Here is a 21,320-nt window from a genome sequence, read left to right on the forward strand (position 1 = left end):
TGGGTACCTGCAGCCCAATGTAGTGAACCAGTATGGGTACCTGCAGCCCAATGTAGAGAACCAGTATGGGTACCTGCAGCCCAATGTAGTGAATCAGTATCTGTGGCAACAATTGCCCTTCGACACACCCAATCTCCAGTACTCCGTTCGCCATATTGGGATGCAGCAAGCACTTCGCCCCAAGAGTTTGGAAGCAATGGCGGAAACATTGTGCGATTCTCTTGGCGCGAATAAAGTTGGTGAAGAAGAGTGGTGTAAGAAGGGACAAAGTTGATGACGAAGGGGAGTAAGAAGGAAGAAGATAGGTAGAAGGGCTAAATAGTTTCACCAGCAAGGATGTTTGTATTGAGTGACCCGTTTTACGGTCTCAAAGATGCTGAAGGACACATTGGGAAAAGTGGAACGGTCAGAATGACCAAGAGCGGTATGATGTTGATTTCGTGTGTGTCAAAAGCGCAAAAAGGCATAAGCTCTGTGGCTCTACAAGAATGTCGACCAAAAATCCATCTCATTCCATCTTCTCCCACTGCCGGCCACTGGGCTTCCTCTCACTACCATATTTGGTAGTAACCTGGTTGTTGTCCTAGGTTACCTAGTTAAAATACCACATTTGGTAGTGAGAGGAAACGCCAAGCGGATGCTTCACATTTATACATCTGGTGAAATATCTGACTCGTTGTTGGCTAGGATTTTCAGAGTCGGACACCGGTTAAAGATGTTATCTGTCGTTGGACAGGCTGTGTGGTTTAGGGATAACATACCAGTAGTGGTAGACGCATGTTGTTTGACCCGAATGATAGATGGAAAGAAGGAGGATAGCTGATCGTTTTACTTTGGTTTGAGGAAGTGATTCTCCTGACTCAGGTAAAACTTGGGTATGTGAGATATGAGGCGAGACCGTATTGTACAGAAACCGGTGCAGGCCCTGCCTGCAGGGTTACAACTGTAAAACGATTGGACACGTGGCAAGTGTTTGTTGAAGGAATAAATATGTAGTAATTGAAGATGTTGTTGTTATTGTGATGGGAATCACGTTCCCGAGTTACCGGAGTGCCCTGTAAGGATGAAGAATGCCGCAGTAGTTAGGATCAGGGTCATCCAGCAGATCTCCTGTGTGGAGGCAGTGAAAATAGCTGTCACGTTCGTCGTAACGATGAGACCAAGGTGCAGCCTGATTAGGATACATAATTATTTTATTAACGAAAAACACTTGAACAAACTAATCAAAAATGACCGCTACGCTATAACCAACTAGTGCTGACATGCAACTACACATAGACAATAACCCACCAAACCAACATGGAAAATGGCAACCTAAATAGTATCCCCAATCAGAGACAACGATAAACAGCTGTCTCTGATTGGGAACCAATTCAGGCCACCATAGACCTACAAAAACCCCTAGACAAGCCAAAAACACACATACCACTCTCGTCACACCCTGACCTAACCAAAATAATAAAGAAAACAAAGATAACTAAGGTCAGGATGTGACAATAGCTGAAGGAGTGAGTAGAGATGGTAGCAGTAGTGGTGCGTGGGTAAAATCACCGGGGACGCCAATCCGGTGGGGGGGGACACAGTGGCAGAATAAATTCAACCACACTTTTGTTTATTCACAAAAAAATCTGGAGAGCAACATCTGTCCGGTGAAGTCCACAAAACATATTTCATGACCGACAACATGGTCAAGCAACTATTGATTTAGAACCACGGAGAGTTACTCTAAAACACAAAGAAAACAGGCCCTGCCTCCACTATTCCAGCACCATGTCAACAACAGGAGCTGCCTCCACTATTCCAGCACCATTTCAACAACAGGCCCTGCCTCCTCTATTCCAGCACCATTTCAACAACAGGCCCTGCCTCCACTATTCCAGCACCATTTCAACAACAGGCCCTGCCTCCTCTATTCCAGCACCATTTACACAACAGGCCCTGCCTCCTCTATTCCAGCACCATTTCAACAACAGGCCCTGCCTCCTCTATTCCAGCACCATTTCAACAACAGGCCCTGCTCCTCAATTTCAACAACAGGCCCTCTATTCCAGCACCATTTCAACAACAGGCCCTGCCTCCACTATTCCAGCACCATTTCAACAACAGGCCCTGCCTCCTCTATTCCAGCACCATTTCAACAACAGGCCCTGCCTCCACTATTCCAGCACCATGTCAACAACAGGCCCTGCCTCCACTATTCCAGCACCATTTACACAACAGGCCCTGCCTCCTCTATTCCAGCACCATGTCAACAACAGGCCCTGCCTCCTCTATTCCAGCACCATTTCAACAACAGGCCCTGCCTCCTCTATTCCAGCACCATTTCAACAACAGGCCCTGCCTCCTCTATTCCAGCACCATTTCAACAACAGGCCCTGCCTCCTCTATTCCAGCACCATTTCAACAACAGGCCCTGCCTCCTCTATTCCAGCACCATTTCAACAACAGGCCCTGCCTCCACTATTCCAGCACCATGTCAACAACAGGCCCTGCCTCCACTATTCCAGCACCATTTACACAACAGGCCCTGCCTCCTCTATTCCAGCACCATGTCAACAACAGGCCCTGCCTCCTCTATTCCAGCACCATTTCAACAACAGGCCCTGCCTCCTCTATTCCAGCACCATTTCAACAACAGGCCCTGCCTCCTCTATTCCAGCACCATTTCAACAACAGGCCCTGCCTCCTCTATTCCAGCACCATTTCAACAACAGGCCCTGCCTCCACTATTCCAGCACCATTTACACAACAGGCCCTGCCTCCTCTTTTCCAGCACCATGTCAACAACAGGAGCTGCCTCCACTATTCCAGCACCATTTCAACAACAGGCCCTGCCTCCTCTAATCCAGCACCATTTCAACAACAGGAGCTGCCTCCACTATTCCAGCACCATTTCAACAACAGGCCCTGCCTCCACTATTCCAGCACCATTTACACAACAGGCCCTGCCTCCTCTATTCCAGCACCATGTCAACAACAGGCCCTGCCTCCTCTATTCCAGCACCATTTCAACAACAGGCCCTGCCTCCTCTATTCCAGCACCATTTCAACAACAGGCCCTGCCTCCTCTATTCCAGCACCATTTCAACAACAGGCCCTGCCTCCTCTATTCCAGCACCATTTCAACAACAGGCCCTGCCTCCACTATTCCAGCACCATTTACACAACAGGGCCCCTCCAGCACCATTTCAACAACAGGAGCTGCCTCCACTATTCCAGCACCATTTCAACAACAGGCCCTGCCTCCTCTATTCCAGCACCATTTCAACAACAGGCCCTGCCTCCTCTATTCCAGCACCATTTCAACAACAGGCCCTGCCTCCACTATTCCAGCACCATGTCAACAACAGGCCCTGCCTCCACTATTCCAGCACCATTTCACACAACAGGCCCTGCCTCCTCTATTCCAGCACCATGTCAACAACAGGCCCTGCCTCCTCTATTCCAGCACCATTTCAACAACAGGCCCTGCCTCCTCTATTCCAGCACCATTTCAACAACAGGCCCTGCCTCCTCTATTCCAGCACCATTTCAACAACAGGCCCTGCCTCCTCTATTCCAGCACATTTCCATTTCAACAACAGGCCCTGCCTCCACTATTCCAGCACCATTTACACAACAGGCCCTGCCTCCTCTTTTCCAGCACCATGTCAACAACAGGAGCTGCCTCCACTATTCCAGCACCATTTCAACAACAGGCCCTGCCTCCTCTAATCCAGCACCATTTCAACAACAGGAGCTGCCTCCACTATTCCAGCACCATTTCAACAACAGGCCCTGCCTCCACTATTCCAGCACCATTTACACAACAGGCCCTGCCTCCTCTATTCCAGCACCATGTCAACAACAGGCCCTGCCTCCTCTATTCCAGCACCATTTCAACAACAGGCCCTGCCTCCTCTATTCCAGCACCATTTCAACAACAGGCCCTGCCTCCTCTATTCCAGCACCATTTCAACAACAGGCCCTGCCTCCACTATTCCAGCACCATTTACACAACAGGCCCTGCCTCCTCTTTTCCAGCACCATGTCAACAACAGGAGCTGCCTCCACTATTCCAGCACCATTTACAACAGGCCCTGCCTCCTCTAATCCAGCACCATTTCAACAACAGGAGCTGCCTCCACTATTCCAGCACCATTTCAACAACAGGCCCTGCCTCCTCTATTCCAGCACAATTTCAACAACAGGCCCTGCCTCCACTATTCCAGCACCATTTCAACAACAGGCCCTGCCTCCACTATTCCAGCACCATGTCAACAACAGGCCCTGCCTCCACTATTCCAGCACCATTTACACAACAGGCCCTGCCTCCTCTATTCCAGCACCATGTCAACAACAGGCCCTGCCTCCTCTATTCCAGCACCATTTCAACAACAGGCCCTGCCTCCTCTATTCCAGCACCATTTCAACAACAGGCCCTGCCTCCTCTATTCCAGCACCATTTCAACAACAGGCCCTGCCTCCACTATTCCAGCACCATTTCAACAACAGGCCCTGCCTCCACTATTCCAGCACCATTTCAACAACAGACCCTGCCTCCACTATTCCAGCACCATGTCAACAACAGGCCCTGCCTCCATTATTCCAGCACCATTTCAACAACAGGCCCTGCCTCCACTATTCCAGCACCATTTCAACAACAGGCCCTGCCTCCACTATTCCAGCACCATTTCAACATCATCTAATCACCTATGCTTAGTGACAACTAAAAGATTCCCAAAACTATTTAGGCCAATCCAATGTAAGCTAAGTATCATGTGGCCATGGTATGGATTTCTGTGTGTGTGTGTGTGTGTGTGTGTGTGTGTGTTTGTGTGTGTGTCAAAATCAAATCAAATCGTTTTTGTAACATGCAACGAATACAACAGGTGTAGTAGACCTTACAGTGAAATGCTGAATACAACAGGTGTAGTAGACCTCACAGTGAATTGCTGAATACAACAGGTGTAGTAGACCTCACAGTGAAATGCTGAATACAACAGGTGTAGTAGACCTTACAGTGAAATGCTGAATACAACAGGTGTAGTAGACCTTACAGTGAAATGCTGAATACAACAGGTGTAGTAGACCTCACAGTGAAATGCTGACTACAACAGGTGTAGTAGACCTTACAGTGAAATGCTGAATACAACAGGTGTAGTAGACCTTACAGTGAAATGATGAATACAACAGGTGTAGTAGACCTTACAGTGAAATGCTGAATACAACAGGTGTAGTAGACCTCACAGTGAAATGCTGAAAACAACAGGTGTAGTAGACCTTACAGTGAAATGCTGAATACAACAGGTGTAGTAGACCTCACAGTGAAATGCTGAATACAACAGGTGTAGTAGACCTTACAGTGAAATGCTGAATACAACAGGTGCAGTAGACCTTACAGTGAAATGATGAATACAACAGGTGTAGTAGACCTTACAGTGAAATGCTGAATACAACAGGTGCAGTAGACCTTACAGTGAAATGCTGAATACAACAGGTGCAGTAGACCTCACAGTGAAATGCTGAATACAACAGGTGTAGTAGACCTTACAGTGAAATGCTGAATACAACAGGTGTAGTAGACCTCACAGTGAAATGCTGACCTCACAGTGAAATGCTGAATACAACAGGTGTAGTAGACCTTACAGTGAAATGCTGAATACAACAGGTGTAGTAGACCTCACAGTGAAATGCTGAATACAACAGGTGTAGTAGACCTCACAGTGAAATGCTGAATACAACAGGTGTAGTAGACCTTACAGTGAAATGCTTACTGACGAGCCCTTAACCAACAATGCAGTTTTAAGAAAATACCTAAAAAAAAGAAGGTAAGAGATAAGAATAACAAATAATTAAAGGGGCAGTAAATAACAATAGTGGGACTATATACAGGGTGTACCAGTGTCGAGGTAATTGAGGTAATATCTACATGTAGGTAGAGTTAAAGTGTCTATGCATAGATAATAAACAGAGAGTAGCAGCAGCATAGATGGGGGGCAAATAATTAAACATTATGTACAAAACAAGTTATGAACAATGCAAAAAAACAAACATAATAGCACGGTTGGTTAAGAGCCAATAAACGTGTTTGTGTGTGTGTGTGTTGTATCAACAAGGATGCACACTGGCCTCGGCTAACACAATGAAAGCTAATTTTAGAAAACACAAGGACGTCTGGAACGTTCTCTCACTTGACTTCTCTCCAGCTGATCTTCTTTTCTGAGCTGGAAATCACCCAGCATGCTCTGCTCCACTTCACCGGTGGGAGGAACTACAGCTCTGATATGAGGAACTAACGTTACTGATATGATTAACAACAAATACTCCACAACCTTTTGTACATAGGCCAGGGACACAATGTATGAAAATATGGTTGTATCAGAATCCCCTTTATAATCTATGGCCAGTACGGAGAAATAAGTAAAACCACAAGTCCAAATCCCTATCTCCATCGATGGCTTATTTAGGAAAGGCCCGCTTTTAGCTAGCTAGCTAACCACTGGAGGACAACAACACAATGAGATGCAAAAATTCAAGTTTTTTTCTGTCAATAATGATGTTTGGCTTATGATGTGATTGGTCTGAAGCCAAATCCAAACTGGCTTCCCTTTTTGTTGGTGCATCTATGAATCTAGACATCATTGTGAAGGCAGCAAAACGTTTTTCTGGATATCCAGAACTTTACAGACGAAATTTCACAGGGAATTATACAGAATGAAGAGGTTCCCCCCTCCCAGGTTCCAGAGCCTGTCTAGGGATCTGAATAGACATTTAAATCCGACTGAAAGAGTACAGTTGTAGTTTTTGTGTTTTATTTACTTTTGAATATTAGAAGTGTTTTTTTTTGTTACATTTACTTAATCTTAATTATTTTGCGTTGGTTTGTCAGTTTCACCCCCCATCCAGTAGATGGCGGCATCCACCTCACGTTATTTGCGGACCGCCATAATACCATGGAAGAAGAAGCTATAGCATTCCGGACTGGGACTGTCGGTTGCGCTAGTCGTTAGTAGCATCTGAATATACCAAGCCATGGCGGAGAGTCTGTGCGTTGTTGTGCTCCTTTTGTGTGGGTCTCTGATCCCCTTCGTGACCGGTGAGTTTGTCAATTGGAAATCAGTCATTAATAAACATTGTTCAGTCTGTGTGACATTGTAGAGTTTGTTAATGTTTTTTTTTTTTCCCTCTCAAAGAGTGAAAGTACATCTTTAATTTTCGGATGTGGTGGGGGCGAGTCTGACAAAACATGTTACTGCCAGTTAGTGTCTGTTTATTAACTACATATGTGTGACTGTTTTATATGACTTCATCTTAATCAGGGGTTTAAGTACATTATTGGTCTAGAGATGCGTTATGTTCTCTCACGGTCAAAAACATGGACGTAACGTCGTTATGCAGTATTAATTCAATTCAAGGGGCTTTATCGACTTGGGAAACATGTGTTAACATTGCCAAAGCAAGTGAAGTAGATAATATACAAAAGTGAAATAAACAATAAAAATTAACAGTAAACATTACACATACAGAAGTTCAAAAACAATAAAGACATTACAAATGTCATATTATATATATATATATATATATATATATATATATATATATATATATATACAGTTTTGTAACGATGTACAAATAGTTAAAGTACACAAGGGAAAATAAATAAACATAAATATGGGTTGTATTTACAATGGTGTTTGTTCTTCACTAGTTGCCAATTTCTTGTGGCAACATGTCACACATCTTGCTGCTGTGATGGCAAACTGTGGATAGTATTATCTAACTTACTATGTCGTTCTTATTTCGCAATATCCACTTCCTCCGTAGTTACTGGGTCCTGAACTAGACCTGTGTATTTCTGAGTGGATTGACTTTAAACATGCAATATGTGTTGTGTGACTCGTGGAGTTGAACAGTTTGTCGTTCATTTAGTTGCTAAAGTAAAACAAGTGTTTGTTTCCATGATGTCACAGGAAACGAACTCGTAAATTACATGGGTGAGACTGGGACCAGTGTTTCACCCCATCTTGGGTTGTAAATGTTGAAATATATACACTATGTTGAGGGCATTTAGCCAGAGAGAGAGAGACATTAATTATTTGCTCTGCAGCTGATTGTGAGAGGTCCTTCACATCCTAGCTACTCTAATTAGATCAACCAGATCTCGAGGAAGCAATCAAGGATGTCTGTCTGGCAGGCCTGCAACAAGGATGTCTGTCTGGCAGGCCTGCAACAAGGATGTCTGTCTGGCAGGCCTGCAACCTCATGACTTTATGATATCCTCTGGTAGTTGCATGGACATCAACCTCGTTTTAGGCTTCAAAACGTCTCCAAATGTATAAGCTGAAGAGACTTTGTGGCCAATTCAATCAGATCGGCTTTAGTCCACATTTGCATAGCAGTTGTTTTGGCGATGTCGAACTCAGAAGTGAGTTCGACATCGGGGAGAAAAAGAAAAAGAAAAAAGTCAAATCATGAGCCAGTGATCTCCATTAAGTCGGAGTTATAGAAAGATGCTGGCCGACTTGGATGACCATTCAAAACGATTTTACCAGTCGGAGCAAATTTTTTTCCCCCCCACCACAGGTTCCCAGTTGTCTTGAATGCTCAGAAGTCAGAAATGTCCCTAGTTGATTTGATCACAACATTATGGTGCTTTCAAGACATTGAGGAACTCTGTAGCCCCATGTGGCTTTAGGCTACCACCCTGCATCCCACTGCTGGCTTGCTTCTGAAGCTAAGTTGGGTTGGTCCTGGTTGGTCCCTGGATGGTCCCTGGATGGTCCTGGTTGGTCCCTGGATGGTCCTGGTTGGTCCTGGTTGGTCCCTGGATGGTCCTGGTTGATCCCTGGATGGTCCTGGTTAGTACTGGTTGGTCCCTGGGTGGGAGACTAGATGTTGCTGGAAGTGGTGTTGGAGGGCCAGTAGGAGGCACTCTTTCCTCTGGTCAAAAAAATATCCCAATGCCCCAGGGCAGTGATTGGGGACATTGCCCTGTGTAGGGGTGCTGTCTTTCAGAGTGGAGCCTAAACGGGTGTCCTGACTCCCTGTGGTCACAATTTTTTTTATGTAGGTTAAGCACATGGAGTATTGAGTAGGATTATGTGTTTTCACATGCTAAAGGGATTGCTTTGGATAAAAACACATGTTTCTTGCTCCATGCTACCTTGTTGATAACATGACTGTGCGGGGGCAGATAACTGTTGATTTTGAGAAGAGTGCTGCTCCTCCTTCACTGCTTTTGCCTGTTCATGCCGTGGGCCATAGCCCGGGGGCACTGCGGGTCAGCTTAATCAAACACCCTCATTAACTCTATTGTGTTTGTTGTACACTTGTCAATGTTACTGCCGTTGTGTTTCAAGGTTAGACTATACCATGTATTTTCTCCCAAGCTTTGTCCAACTCAAACCTATGATGTCTTTCTCCTTTCTACCCAGCTGGTGATGACTGTGAGGGCTACATTGACGCCAAGAGCCAATACCAATCCAAGCAGTACTGTGGTACACTCCAGGGGTGCTGTGGAACGTGTGAGAATAGATACTGCTGCAGCATTGTCTTCAAACAGATGGGGAAGTCTGAACAGAACAGCTGCTTTTTCAGGTAGGAGGACAAAAACTATGGCTAATGTCCTAATCGAATGGTACCCCATGGGGCCCTGGTCTAAAGTAGTGCCCTATATAGGGAATAGGGCCCTAGTCTAAAGTAGTGCCCTATATAGGGAATAGGGCTCTGGTTTAAAGTAATGCATTTGGAAAGTATTCAGACCCCTTGACATTTTGGTACGTTTTATTCTAAAATTGATTGAATTGTTTTTTCCCCCTCAATCTACACACAAAACCCCATAATGACATCACAATACCCCATAATGACATCACAATACCCATAAAGACAAAGCAAAAACTTAAGACATTTTTGCAAATGTATTAAAAATGAAATCACATATACATAAGTATTCAGACTAGAGGTCGACCGATTAATCTGCATGGCTGATTAATTAGGGCCAATTTCAAGTTATGACAATCGGTAATCGTCAATTTTGGACGCCGATTACTTTTCAATCCACGAGGAGACTGCGTGGCAGGCTGACCCACCTGTTACCTTGGCTCCTTGCTGCACTCGCGTAAATTGCTAGCTAGCATTAAACTTATCTTAGAAAATACAATCTTAACATAATCACTAGTTAACTACACATGGTTGATGATATTACTAGGTTAACTAGCTTGTCCTGCGTTGCATAAAATCAATGCGGTGCCTGTTAATTTATCATCGAATCACAGCCTACTTCAACTTCGCCAAACGGGTGAGGATTTTAACAGAAGCGCATTCGCGAAAAAAGCACAGTCGTTGCACAAATGTACCTAACCAGAAACACCTTTCTTAACATGAATATACATACAGTGGGGAGAACAAGTATTTGATTCACTGCCGATTTTGCAGGTTTTCCTACTTACAAAGCATGTAGAGGTCTGTAATTTTGATCAAAAATCCAGAAAATCACATTGTATGATTTTTAAGTAATTCATTTGCATTTTATTGCATGACACGTTAGCCTGATTGTGAAACGCATTCTGTCACAAAGATGTCAACTATAGCCCCTCACTTCCTCTTTAAAACCAAGCTCTTTTCAGATCAGTGAAACGAAACTTTGCAACAAGCATCCGTCCTTGTAATACATGAACAGGCACATGTCACCACCCCATCAGAGCAGGTGCAGAGTAGACACCCCCTCCACCGCCCTAAATCAACCTCACGAGAGTTGCAGCATAAACACAACTTCAAACTTGAGGGGTATATAAAAACAGGATCAATGAATTAGCCAGCTAATTTTGATCAACAAGCAGAAATAATTTTGTCTGATTTCATTTAGAAAGCTAAACGTGTTTTTGATGGAATCAATTAAACCATGCCCATATGAAGTTTTATCTTTATTAAAAATAAATAAATAAACGCTATTTCAGATTATTTAGAAATGTTCGCTGGTCAACTCCTTGATCCTGCTTCGTAGTATACCCCTACTGTATATCTGGCTGCACAGGGCTAACATGCAAATCTATATCTATATGATGTAATGCTTTATGCATCAGTACAATTACAGAAGTCTTTTTTTTTTTTAATGATCTGGCTTTGTTAGTTCAGAAATAAATGTTGTGTTTCTCTATTCCAGTAGCAGCAGCAGCACGTTCACCATCTGGCCATTCATAGCAATACCTGTCATCTTGGTGATTATTTTCATCTCTTGCTGCGTGTGTCCCTGCTGCTGCATGTACAACATGTGCCGGAAGCCCCGACGTAAGTCTCTCCTTTTGATCACAACATGATCCCTGAAGCACCTACGTTGTACGTTACAGCCTTGCAAAAGTATTCACCACCTTGGGTGATTTTACTATTTTGTTGCTTTACAACTTGTCATTTAAATTTCATGTAATGGAGATACACAAAATAGTCCAAATTTGTGAAGTGAAATGAAAAAATACAACTTTAATAAATAATTAATAACTGAAAAGTGGTGCGTGCATATGTATTCACCCCCTTTGCTATGAAGCCCCTAAATAAGATCTGGTGCAACCAATTACCTTCAGAAGTCACATAATTAGTTAGATTGCACACAGATGGATTTTTCTTTTTAAGTGTCACATGATGTCAAAGTTGTGGAGAAGTACATATCAGGGATGGGTTATAAAAAAATATCAGAAACTTTGAACATCCCACGGAGCACCATTAAATCCATTATTACAAAATGGAAAGAATATGGCACCACAACAAACCTGACAAGAGAGGGCCACCCACCAAAACTCACAGACCAGGCAAGGAGGACATTAAATCAGAGAGGCAACAAAGAGACCAAAGATAACCCTGAAGGAGCTGCAAAGCTCCACAGCGGAGATTGGAGTATCTGTCCATAGGACCACTTTAAGCCGTACACTCCACAGAGCTGGGCTTTAAGGAAGAGTGGCCTGAAAAAATAAGCCAAAGGGCATGTGGGAGACTCCCGAAACATATGGAAGAAGGTACTCTGGTCAGAAGGTACTAGGAATGAACTGGTCAGAATTGAAGGAATGATGGATGGCGCTAAATACAAGGATATTCTTGAGGGGAACCTGTTTCAGTCTTCCAGAGATTTGAGACTTGGACGGAGGTTCACCTTCCAGCAGGACAATGACACTAAGCATACTGCTAAAGCAACACTCGAGTGGTTTAAGTGGAAACATTTAAATGTATTGGAATGGCCTAGTCAAGCCCAGACCTCAATCCAATTGAGAATCTGTGGTATGACTTAAAGATCACTGTACACAAGCGGAACCCATCCAACTTGAAGGAGCAGTTTTGCCTTGAAGAATGGTCAAAAATCCCAGTGGCTAGATGTGCCAAGCTTATAGAGACATACCCCAAGAGACTTGCAGCTGTAATTGCTGCAAAAGGGTGGCTCTACAAAGTATTGACTTTGGGGGGTGAATAGTTACGCACGCTCAAGTTCTGTTTTTGTCTTGTTTGTTTGAGAAAAAAATATTTTGCATCTTCAAAGTGGTAGGCATGTTGTGTAAATCAAATGATACAACACCCCCCCCCCTAAATGACCTATGTGTAGTCTGGGGGGGTCAGTTCCGACTGTAGTATCTCTGTGTAGTCTGGGGGTCAGTTCCGACTGTAGTATCTCTGTGTAGTCAGGGGGTCAGTTCTGACTGTAGTATCTCTGTGTAGTCTGGGGTCAGTTCCGACTGTAGTATCTGTGTAGTCTGGGGTCAGTTCCGACTAGTATCTGTGTAGTCTGGGGGTCAGTTCTGACTGTAGTATCTGTAGTCTGGGGTCAGTTCTTCTGACTGTAGTATCTGTGTAGTCTGGAGGTCAGTTCTGACTAGTATCTGTGTAGTCTGGGGGGGGTCAGTTCTGACTGTTGTATCTGTGTAGTCTGGGGGGGGGGTCAGTTCTGACTGTAGTATCTGTGTAGTCTGGGGGTCAGTTCTGACTGTAGTATCTGTGTAGTCTGGGGGTCAGCGTTTAGTAGAGTTAAGTTCAACAAGGCTTCCGTTCGCAGGCAAACATGTTACTTAGTAGCAATTTCAGTTGAATGAACATTCCAGAATGTTACGGTGAAGCCACAAATAGCTACTTTTTCCGGCAACATTCAAACTTTAAATTAAACCATATTTCCAAATGTACTGTATTATTTGTAGTGGCAGTTTAGACCTGAAACAGACACACGCTCCTCCGAACACTACCTTCTCAGACACAAAACAAATGGAATGCTTTAGCTAAAGTTAAAACTATTTCCCTTGTTGAACACACCTCAGGTTTCTGTTTGTGGTTAAATGCTGCCCATTCATATGGAACAGACAACCACATACCTGTAGTCTAGTCAGAACTGGTTAATGTGAAGTAGGGAAATATATCTACATCCGAAATGGTACCCTATTTCCTGGGTAGTGCACTACTTTAGACCAGAGCCCTGTGGGTAGTGCACTACTTTAGACCAGAGCCCTATGGGTAGTGAACTACTGTAGACCAGAGCCCTATGGGGTAGTGCACTACTTTAGACCAGAGCCCTATGGGTAGTGAACTACTTTACTGGGTAGACCAGAGCCTACTTTAGACCAGAGCCCTATGGGGGTGGGGTAGTGCACTACTTTAGACCAGAGCCCTGGGTGGGTAGTGAACTACTTTAGAGCCCCAGAGCCCTATGGGTAGTGAACTACTGTACTTTAGACCAGAGCCCTGGGTAGTGAACTACTTTAGACCAGAGCCCTGTGGGTAGTGAACTACTTTAGACCAGAGATGGGTAGTGAACTACTTTAGACCAGAGCCCTGTGGGTAGTGAACTACTTTAGACCAGAGCCCTGTGGGTAGTGAACTACTTTAGACCAGAGCCCTAGACCAGAGCCCTGTGGGGGTAGTGTAGACCAGAGGGGGTAGTGAACTACTTTAGACCAGAGCCCTGTGGGTAGTGAACTACTTTAGACCAGAGCCCTGTGGGGGTAGTGAACTACTTTAGACCAGAGCCCTGTGGGTAGTGAACTACTTTAGACCAGAGCCCTGTGGGGGCCCTGTGGGTAGAGTGAACTACTTTAGACCAGAGCCCTGGGGGGTAGTGAACTACTTGGGTAGACCAGAGCCCTGTGGGGGTAGACCAGAGTGGGTAACTACTTTAGACCAGAGCCCTGTGGGGTAGTGAACTACTTAGACCAGACCAGAGCCCTGTGGGTAGTGAACTACTTTAGACCAGAGCCCTGTGGGTAGTGAACTAGACCAGAGCCCTGGGTAGTGCACTACTTTAGACCAGAGCCCTGTGTGGGGACCAGAGCCCTGTGGGTAGTGAACTACTTTAGACCAGAGCCCTGTGGGTAGTGAACTACTTTAGACCAGAGCCCTGTGGGTAGTGAACTACTAGACCAGAGCCCTGTGGGGGTAGTGAACTACAGAGCCCTGTGGGTAGTGAACTACTAGACCAGAGCCCTGTGGGTAGTGAACTACTTTAGACCAGAGCCCTGTGGGTAGTGAACTACTTTAGACCAGAGCCCTGTGGGGGTAGTGAACTACTGTAGACCAGAGCCCTGTGGGGGTAGTGAACTACTGTAGACCAGAGCCCAGAGTCCTGTGGGTAGTGAACTACTTTAGACCAGAGCCCTGTGGGTAGTGAACTACTGTAGACCAGAGCCCTGTGGGTAGTGAACTACTTTAGACCAGAGCCCTGAACTACTTTAGACCAGAGCCCTGTGGGTAGTGAACTACTGTAGACCAGAGCCCTGTGGGGGGGTAGTGAACTACTTTAGACCAGAGCCCTGTGGGTAGTGAACTACTGTAGACCAGAGCCCTGTGGGTAGTGAACTACTTTAGACCAGAGCCCTGTGGGTAGTGAACTACTGTAGACCAGAGCCCTGTGGGTAGTGCACTACTTTAGACCAGAGCCCTGTGGGTAGTGAACTACTTTAGACCAGAGCCCTGTGGGTAGTGAACTACTTTAGACCAGAGCCCTATGGGTAGTGAACTACTTTAGACCAGAGCCCTATGGGTAGTGAACTACTTTAGACCAGAGCCCTGTGGGGGTAGTGAACTACTTTAGACCAGAGCCCTATGGGTAGTGAACTACTTTAGACCAGAGCCCTGTGGGGGTAGTGAACTAGACCAGAGCCCTGTGGGTAGTGAACTACTTTAGACCAGAGCCCTGTGGGTAGTGCACTACTGTAGACCAGAGCCCTGTGGGTAGTGAACTAGACCAGAGCCCTGTGGGTAGTGAACTACTTTAGACCAGAGCCCTGTGGGGGTAGTGAACTACTTTAGACCAGAGCCCTATGGGTAGTGAACTACTTTAGACCAGAGCCCTGTGGGTAGTGAACTAATGTAGACCAGAGCGAGTATTCTACTTCCTGTAATGCGTTGACAAGCCGTGGAAGTATTCTACTTCCTCTGAAACGTTTCTTATCGGATGTTCCTTCCGTGTTTCACGCTTGTTAGAAAAGTTGTCTGGTTTGGTGCCGACTGAACAGGAACCAGGCTGACCTGGGCTGTTGTGGAGGGAGAATTTCTCTTGTTTTCGTGGCATTTCATAAAATTAAAATAAAAAAGTGTTATCCTGTTTGGTGTCTATTGAACATGTGCCTGTTGAATCTGTGGTTAGAATGATAACAGGTGGGTTTGTTCCAGCCAATGAGTCTGACTCATACTTTTCCTAGCAACCCACCACAGGGGGCGGAGCCTTCAGAGCCCTCTGTCATACAGGAAGTGGTCAGACCACTCCCACTTGGAACCCTGACAGACCTTGGCGATGGGAGGAATCCACAAACAAAGGATAGTGTATCCCAAAACGTTCCCTAATGTAGTTCACTACTTTTGACCTGAAGTGCAGTGTATATAAAGGAATAGGTTGTCATTTGGAATGCACACATGAGGGTTGATTTCAGACAACACCCAATGATGTAACCTCTTCCCCTCCTTACAATGGAGAAGGAATCTAGTGTTTGTCTAATCTAACAGCTCTTTTGAGTTCAGGGAGAAAAAAAACCTCTCGTTTGAATTCGAAACAAGAATGCATACATTTTAAGCATTGCTGATAACGGTAGGATTCAACATTCGTAGACCTATTAGCTTAAGTACATTTGGAAACGGGTATTTAAAGTTTTTATTTATTTATTTAAAATTTTACCCCATTTTCTCCCCAATTTCTCGGTCTCCAATTGTTTTTAGTAGCTACTATCTTGTCTCATCGCTACAACTCCCGTACGGGCTCAGGAGAGACGAAGGTTGAAAGTCATGCGTCCTCCGATACACAACCCAACCAAGCTGCACTGCTTCTTAACACAGGAAGCCAGCCGCACCTGGCAACCTTGGTTAGCGCGCACTGCGCCCGGCCCGCCACAGAAGTCGCTGGTGCGCGATAAGATCCCTACCGGCCAAGCCCTCCCTAACCCGGACAACGCTAGGCCAATTGTGCGTCGCCCCACGGACCTCCCGGTCGCGGCCGGTTACGACAGAGCCTGGGCGCGAACCCAGAGTCTCTGATAGCACAGCTGGAAACTGGTAATTTTAACAGGTTGTTTGACTTTAAAAAATATATATAAATGAACACTTCTTGTAAATGTGTGTTTGAACCAGTGGCATTTAAGCCTTAACCAGAATCCACAGACACAGATGTGATAGCCCAGCATCCCATGACATAACTACGTGGCTCTGAGCCCAACGTTGTGCTCCTTCCCCAACAAGTACGACGCATTCCTCTTCATCTGAATGGGTTTGACGGAGAAAGTATTTGAGCTGCGCTGAGAATTCACAAAAAAGTATTAAAGCCAACAGTCCAATATTGTAGAACACTGCTGTGCTTATCCAAATACATTTTGGTCTGATAGAAGCTTTATACCCTCTGTACTGAGCTGACCGGGGCGTCCCACTTCCTGTTCTGATCATCAGGCTTCATTTCTGGCCTGTCCCTCATTATGTGTCAGCACAGCTCTCCGCTTCCACCTACATAGTTTAGGCTGTGGTTTACAAATTAAATCAAATGTATTTATAAAAATCCTTCTTACATCAGCTGATGTCTCAAAGTGCTGTAACAGAAACCCAGCCTAAAACCCCCAAACAGCAAGCAATGCAGGTGTAGAAGCACGGTGGCTAGGAAAAAACTCCCTCAAAAGGCCAAAACCACAGAAGAAGCCTAGAGAGGAACCAGTACACCTGTAGATATTAGAAACCTCCTTCTAAACAGACACTAGGGCTTTTCAACAACGGCTTCACTAGGTTCTCCTTCACCACACCCATTTCAACAAATAGTTGTCCGACGCTTTAATAAAGAGCTGTGTGAACTAACCTCTGATTTATTGTCTGCCTTACCCAATACAGCGGTGATAGCCACAACCTCCCACACCACAGTGGTGAACACCCAGTTCACCCAGCATCCTCAGCAGCCCGTCCAGCCCTACCAGGGTGGCCCCCAGTACCCAGCCTACCAGCCCGTACCCGTCCAGCCTGGGTATGGGCCTCAGCCTCAACCCGGCTACGGAGGAGGGCAGCCCATGCCCACAGCACTGGGCTACCAGGGACAGCCCTTCCAGCCAGGACCACCCCCCCCCTACCAAGAGACTGGTAAGTGATATAGACATACAGGTGATGTAATGGCGCCCTCCTATAGGTTAACTCCAACCCTGTTCCTAGAGAGCTACCCTCCTGTAGGTTTTAACTCCAACCCTGTTCCTAGAGAGCTACCCTCCTGTAGGTTTTTAACTCCAACCCTGTTCCTGGAGAGCTACCCTCCTGTAGGTTTTAACTCCAACCCTGTTCCTGGAGAGCTACCCTCCTGTAGGTTTTAACTCCAACCCTGTTCCTGGAGAGCTACCCTCCTGTAGGTTTTAACTCCAACCCTGTTCCTGGAGAGCTACCCTCCTGTAGGTTTTAACTCCAACCCTGTTCCTGGAGAGCTACCCTCCTGTAGGTTTTAACTCCAACCCTGTTCCTGGAGAGCTACCCTCCTGTAGGTTTTAACTCCAACCCTGTTCCTGGAGAGCTACCTTCCTATAGGTTAACTCCAACCCTGTTCCTGGAGAGCTACCCTCCTGTAGGTTAACTCCAACCCTGTTCCTGAAGAGCTACCCTCCTGTAGGGTTGGAGTTAAAACCTACAGGATGGTCTCTCCAGGTTGCTGTCGAAGCATTCTAGTTCCACCTTATGACTAGTTGCCCAAAAAACACCACCTCTGTCTGGTGTGGTAATGTCCTCTCTTTCTCGCTCAGGTTCAGCCTATCCTCCTGCTATCCAAGTGCCTTATAGTCAGGCTGGGTTCAATCCAGGACAACCATCTTACCCCTTCCAGCCTCCAGCTCAGCCCGGCTACCCAGCCCAAGCTGGCGCGCCTCCCGCTCAGCCTGACTTCCTCTCTGCCCAGCCTGCCTACAACCCTGCCTTTGTGGACTCCCAACCTCCGAAGACTGGCTACTGAGTCAATTCTCCATCACTGTCTGATGCAGTTCTCCCTCCCATTCTCCGTCACCCACTGATGCAGTTCTCCCTCCCATTCTCCGTCACCCACTGATGCATTTCTCCCTCCCATTCTCCGTCACCCACTGATGCAGTTCTCCCTCCCATTCTCCGTCACCCACTGATGCAGTTCTCCCTCCCATTCTCCGTCACCCACTGATGCAGTTCTCCCTCCCATTCTCCATCACCCACTGATGCAGTTCTCCCTCCCATTCTCCATCACCCACTGATGCAGTTCTCCCTCCCATTCTCCGTCACCCACTGATGCAGTTCTCCCTCCCATTCTCCGTCACCCACTGATGCAGTTCTCCCTCCCATTCTCCGTCACCCACTGATGCAGTTCTCCCTCCCATTCTCCGTCACCCACTGATGCAGTTCTCCCTCCCATTCTCCATCACCCACTGATGCAGTTCTCCATCACCCACTGATGCAGTTCTCCCTCCCATTCCCCATCACCCACTGATGCAGTTCTCCCTCCCATTCCCCATCACCCACTGATGCAGTTCTCCCTCCCATTCTCCATCACCCACTGTCTGTCTGACGCAGTTCTCCCTCCCATTCTCCATCACCCACAGGTCTCCCTCCCATTCTCCATCCATCCACCCACTGTCTGAAGCAGTTCTCTTATCACCCACAGGTCTCCCTCCCTCCCATTCTCCATCCACCCACTGTCTGAAGCAGTTCTCTCATCACCCACAGGTCTCCCTCCCTCCCATTCTCCATCTACCCACTGTCTGAAGCAGTTCTCTCATCACCCACTGTCTGAAGCAGTTCTCTCATCACCCACAGGTCTCCCTCCCTCCCATTCTCCATCCACCCACTGTCTGAAGCAGTTCTCTCCTTCACCCACAGGTCTCCCTCCCTCCCATTCTCCATCCACCCACTGTCTGAAGCAGTTCTCTCCTTCACCCACAGGTCTCCCTCCCTCCCATTCTCCATCCACCCACTGTCTGAAGCAGTTCTCTCTCCATCACCCACAGGTCTCCCTCCCTCCTATTCTCCATCCACCCACTGTCTGAAGCAGTTCTCTCTCATCACCCACAGGTCTCCCTCCCTCCTATTCTCCATCCATTCACCTGTCTGAAGCAGTTCTCTCATCACCCACAGGTCTCCCTCCCTCCCATTCTCCATTCATCCACCCACTGTCTGTCTGACGCAGTTCTCCCTCCCATTCTCCATCCACCCACTGTCTGAAGCAGTTCTCTCATCACCCACAGTTCTCCCTCCCGTTCCCCACCACCCCAATCATGTTCCATTCACTGAGCTTCTAGAGCTCACCTGGGAGAGAACTGAACTGGCTTGCATTCCTAACAGCACCCTATTCTCTATGTAGTGCACTATCCTGGTCAAACGTAGTGCACTACATAGGGAATAGGGTGCTGTTTGGGATGAGTCCTATACCTTGTTAGGGCCAGGTATATTATTATTACAGTCTAAAGGGAATCTTCATGTATTGCTGTGCCTCGGTCTTCATTGTGCAACCCCAAACTGTGGTTTAAAACATTTTGCACTGTAGTTGAATGACGTAAAGTAGAAGAATGTCTGAATCCTCATTCACACAATTATGAAATGTACCTAGTTTAGTGGTAAAACAGATGTCCTGTCTCGTACAGAAACAGTTGTGCCTTTTTTAATTTTTTTTGTCCAACCAAATTATATATATATTAAAAAATAAATCAGTGTATGTGGTTTTTAGACACCGCTTTAAAATGTCTATGTCCCCATGTAGGGCACTGCTTTTGTCCAGAGCCCAATGAACTCAAAAGTAGTGCCCTATGTAGGGAATAGGGTGCCATTTTGGACTGTTAAACCTCCACAATATGCCTCGTTTTTCCACTTCTGCTGTGAGATCATGTCAAATCATTCTGTACCAAGCCTTGCAGGTGAACCAAGCTGAATGAAGCGCTACCAGCCTTTAAATGAAATGTAATGCTTTTAAAAAATGTATCTGATTGACCTCTCCTCTGTTGATAATGTCCCTGTCTGCATCCCAAATGGCTCCCCATTCCCTATATAAGTGCACTACTTTTGAGGTTCTATGGTCAAAGGCAGTGCACTATTTTGGGAGCCAGCCCTGGTTTTCCACACTGTATCTGAGAAGTCGGGGTGTGAAAAGGTCAGTTTAGAAATATGCTGTGTAGAACATGCATGCGGTTGACATGTTTGGAGTGAAGAATCATGTCGGCTGCTATTGGTTGTATTTCTGTCTGCGTGCAGTATGCTGTTGCACTCTTATTTTATACATGACCCTCGCTGTTAGAACTTGTTGCCGAGGGTTGTTTTGTCCGCGTCACACTTGTTTCTATCCTATGTCAGGGGTTTTCAACTCTGACCCTACGAGGGACGGAGACTGCTGGTTTTCTGTTCTACCTGATCATTAAATAGGACCCACCTGGTGTCCCCAGGTCTAAAAATCAGTCCCTGATTTTAGAGGGGAACAATGAAAACAGTGGAACAGGCTGAGGTCCAGAGTTGAGTTCGAGAGCCCCCACAGTGGATGTGTCATAATACCCATAAAACCTAGTTGTCAAAACAGGGGAATGGTTCCAATCGTTTCCCCCCCTCCCATAGGCGATTTTGGAAACGTTTCGTGTAGGTTTACCCTGGCGTGACTCAATGCATTCAGAAGGGTATGATGACTCATGTTGTGACAGGATACCAGCCTTCGTCTGTTGTTCATGTGACTTCAGGTTGTGAGCACCTTCGTCAGCCATATCTGCTTTAGCGAGCTGCTTGTTCGAACTGAGTAAATGACATGCTGTAGTTTTTAAAATGTTATCAGGAATAAAATGCCACTTTTTGCTACAATGACAAATAAATGTTTTTTTTTTCAACTCTTGTATCATTATTTAGCCTGATCCCCAGATCTGTTGTCCAGTATTTTC

General features: G+C 46.0%; 1 protein-coding gene across 4 annotated transcripts; it reads left to right on the forward strand.

The window, feature by feature from the left end:
- The first annotated feature begins 6,922 nt into the window (after positions 1-6,922).
- shisa10.1 (shisa family member 10, tandem duplicate 1) lies at positions 6,923-21,269 on the forward strand. Of its 4 annotated transcripts, none has more exons than XM_024403536.2 (6): positions 6,923-7,078; positions 9,417-9,579; positions 11,144-11,268; positions 17,305-17,547; positions 18,192-19,134; positions 19,543-21,269. In XM_024403536.2, the coding sequence occupies exons 1-5, from the start codon at positions 7,015-7,017 to the stop codon at positions 18,395-18,397; spliced, it is 801 nt and encodes a 266-aa protein (XP_024259304.1). In that variant the 5' UTR covers positions 6,923-7,014; the 3' UTR covers positions 18,398-19,134; positions 19,543-21,269. The 4 variants fall into 4 exon arrangements, with proteins under 4 accessions (XP_024259304.1, XP_042180851.1, XP_042180852.1 ...); XM_042324917.1 differs by having other exon boundaries at positions 19,653-21,269; XM_042324918.1 differs by having other exon boundaries at positions 18,192-19,010; positions 19,595-21,269.
- The last annotated feature ends 51 nt before the right edge of the window (positions 21,270-21,320 follow it).

Source organism: Oncorhynchus tshawytscha, linkage group LG07 (assembly GCF_018296145.1).
Source record: "Oncorhynchus tshawytscha isolate Ot180627B linkage group LG07, Otsh_v2.0, whole genome shotgun sequence".
NCBI lineage: Eukaryota > Metazoa > Chordata > Actinopteri > Salmoniformes > Salmonidae > Oncorhynchus > Oncorhynchus tshawytscha.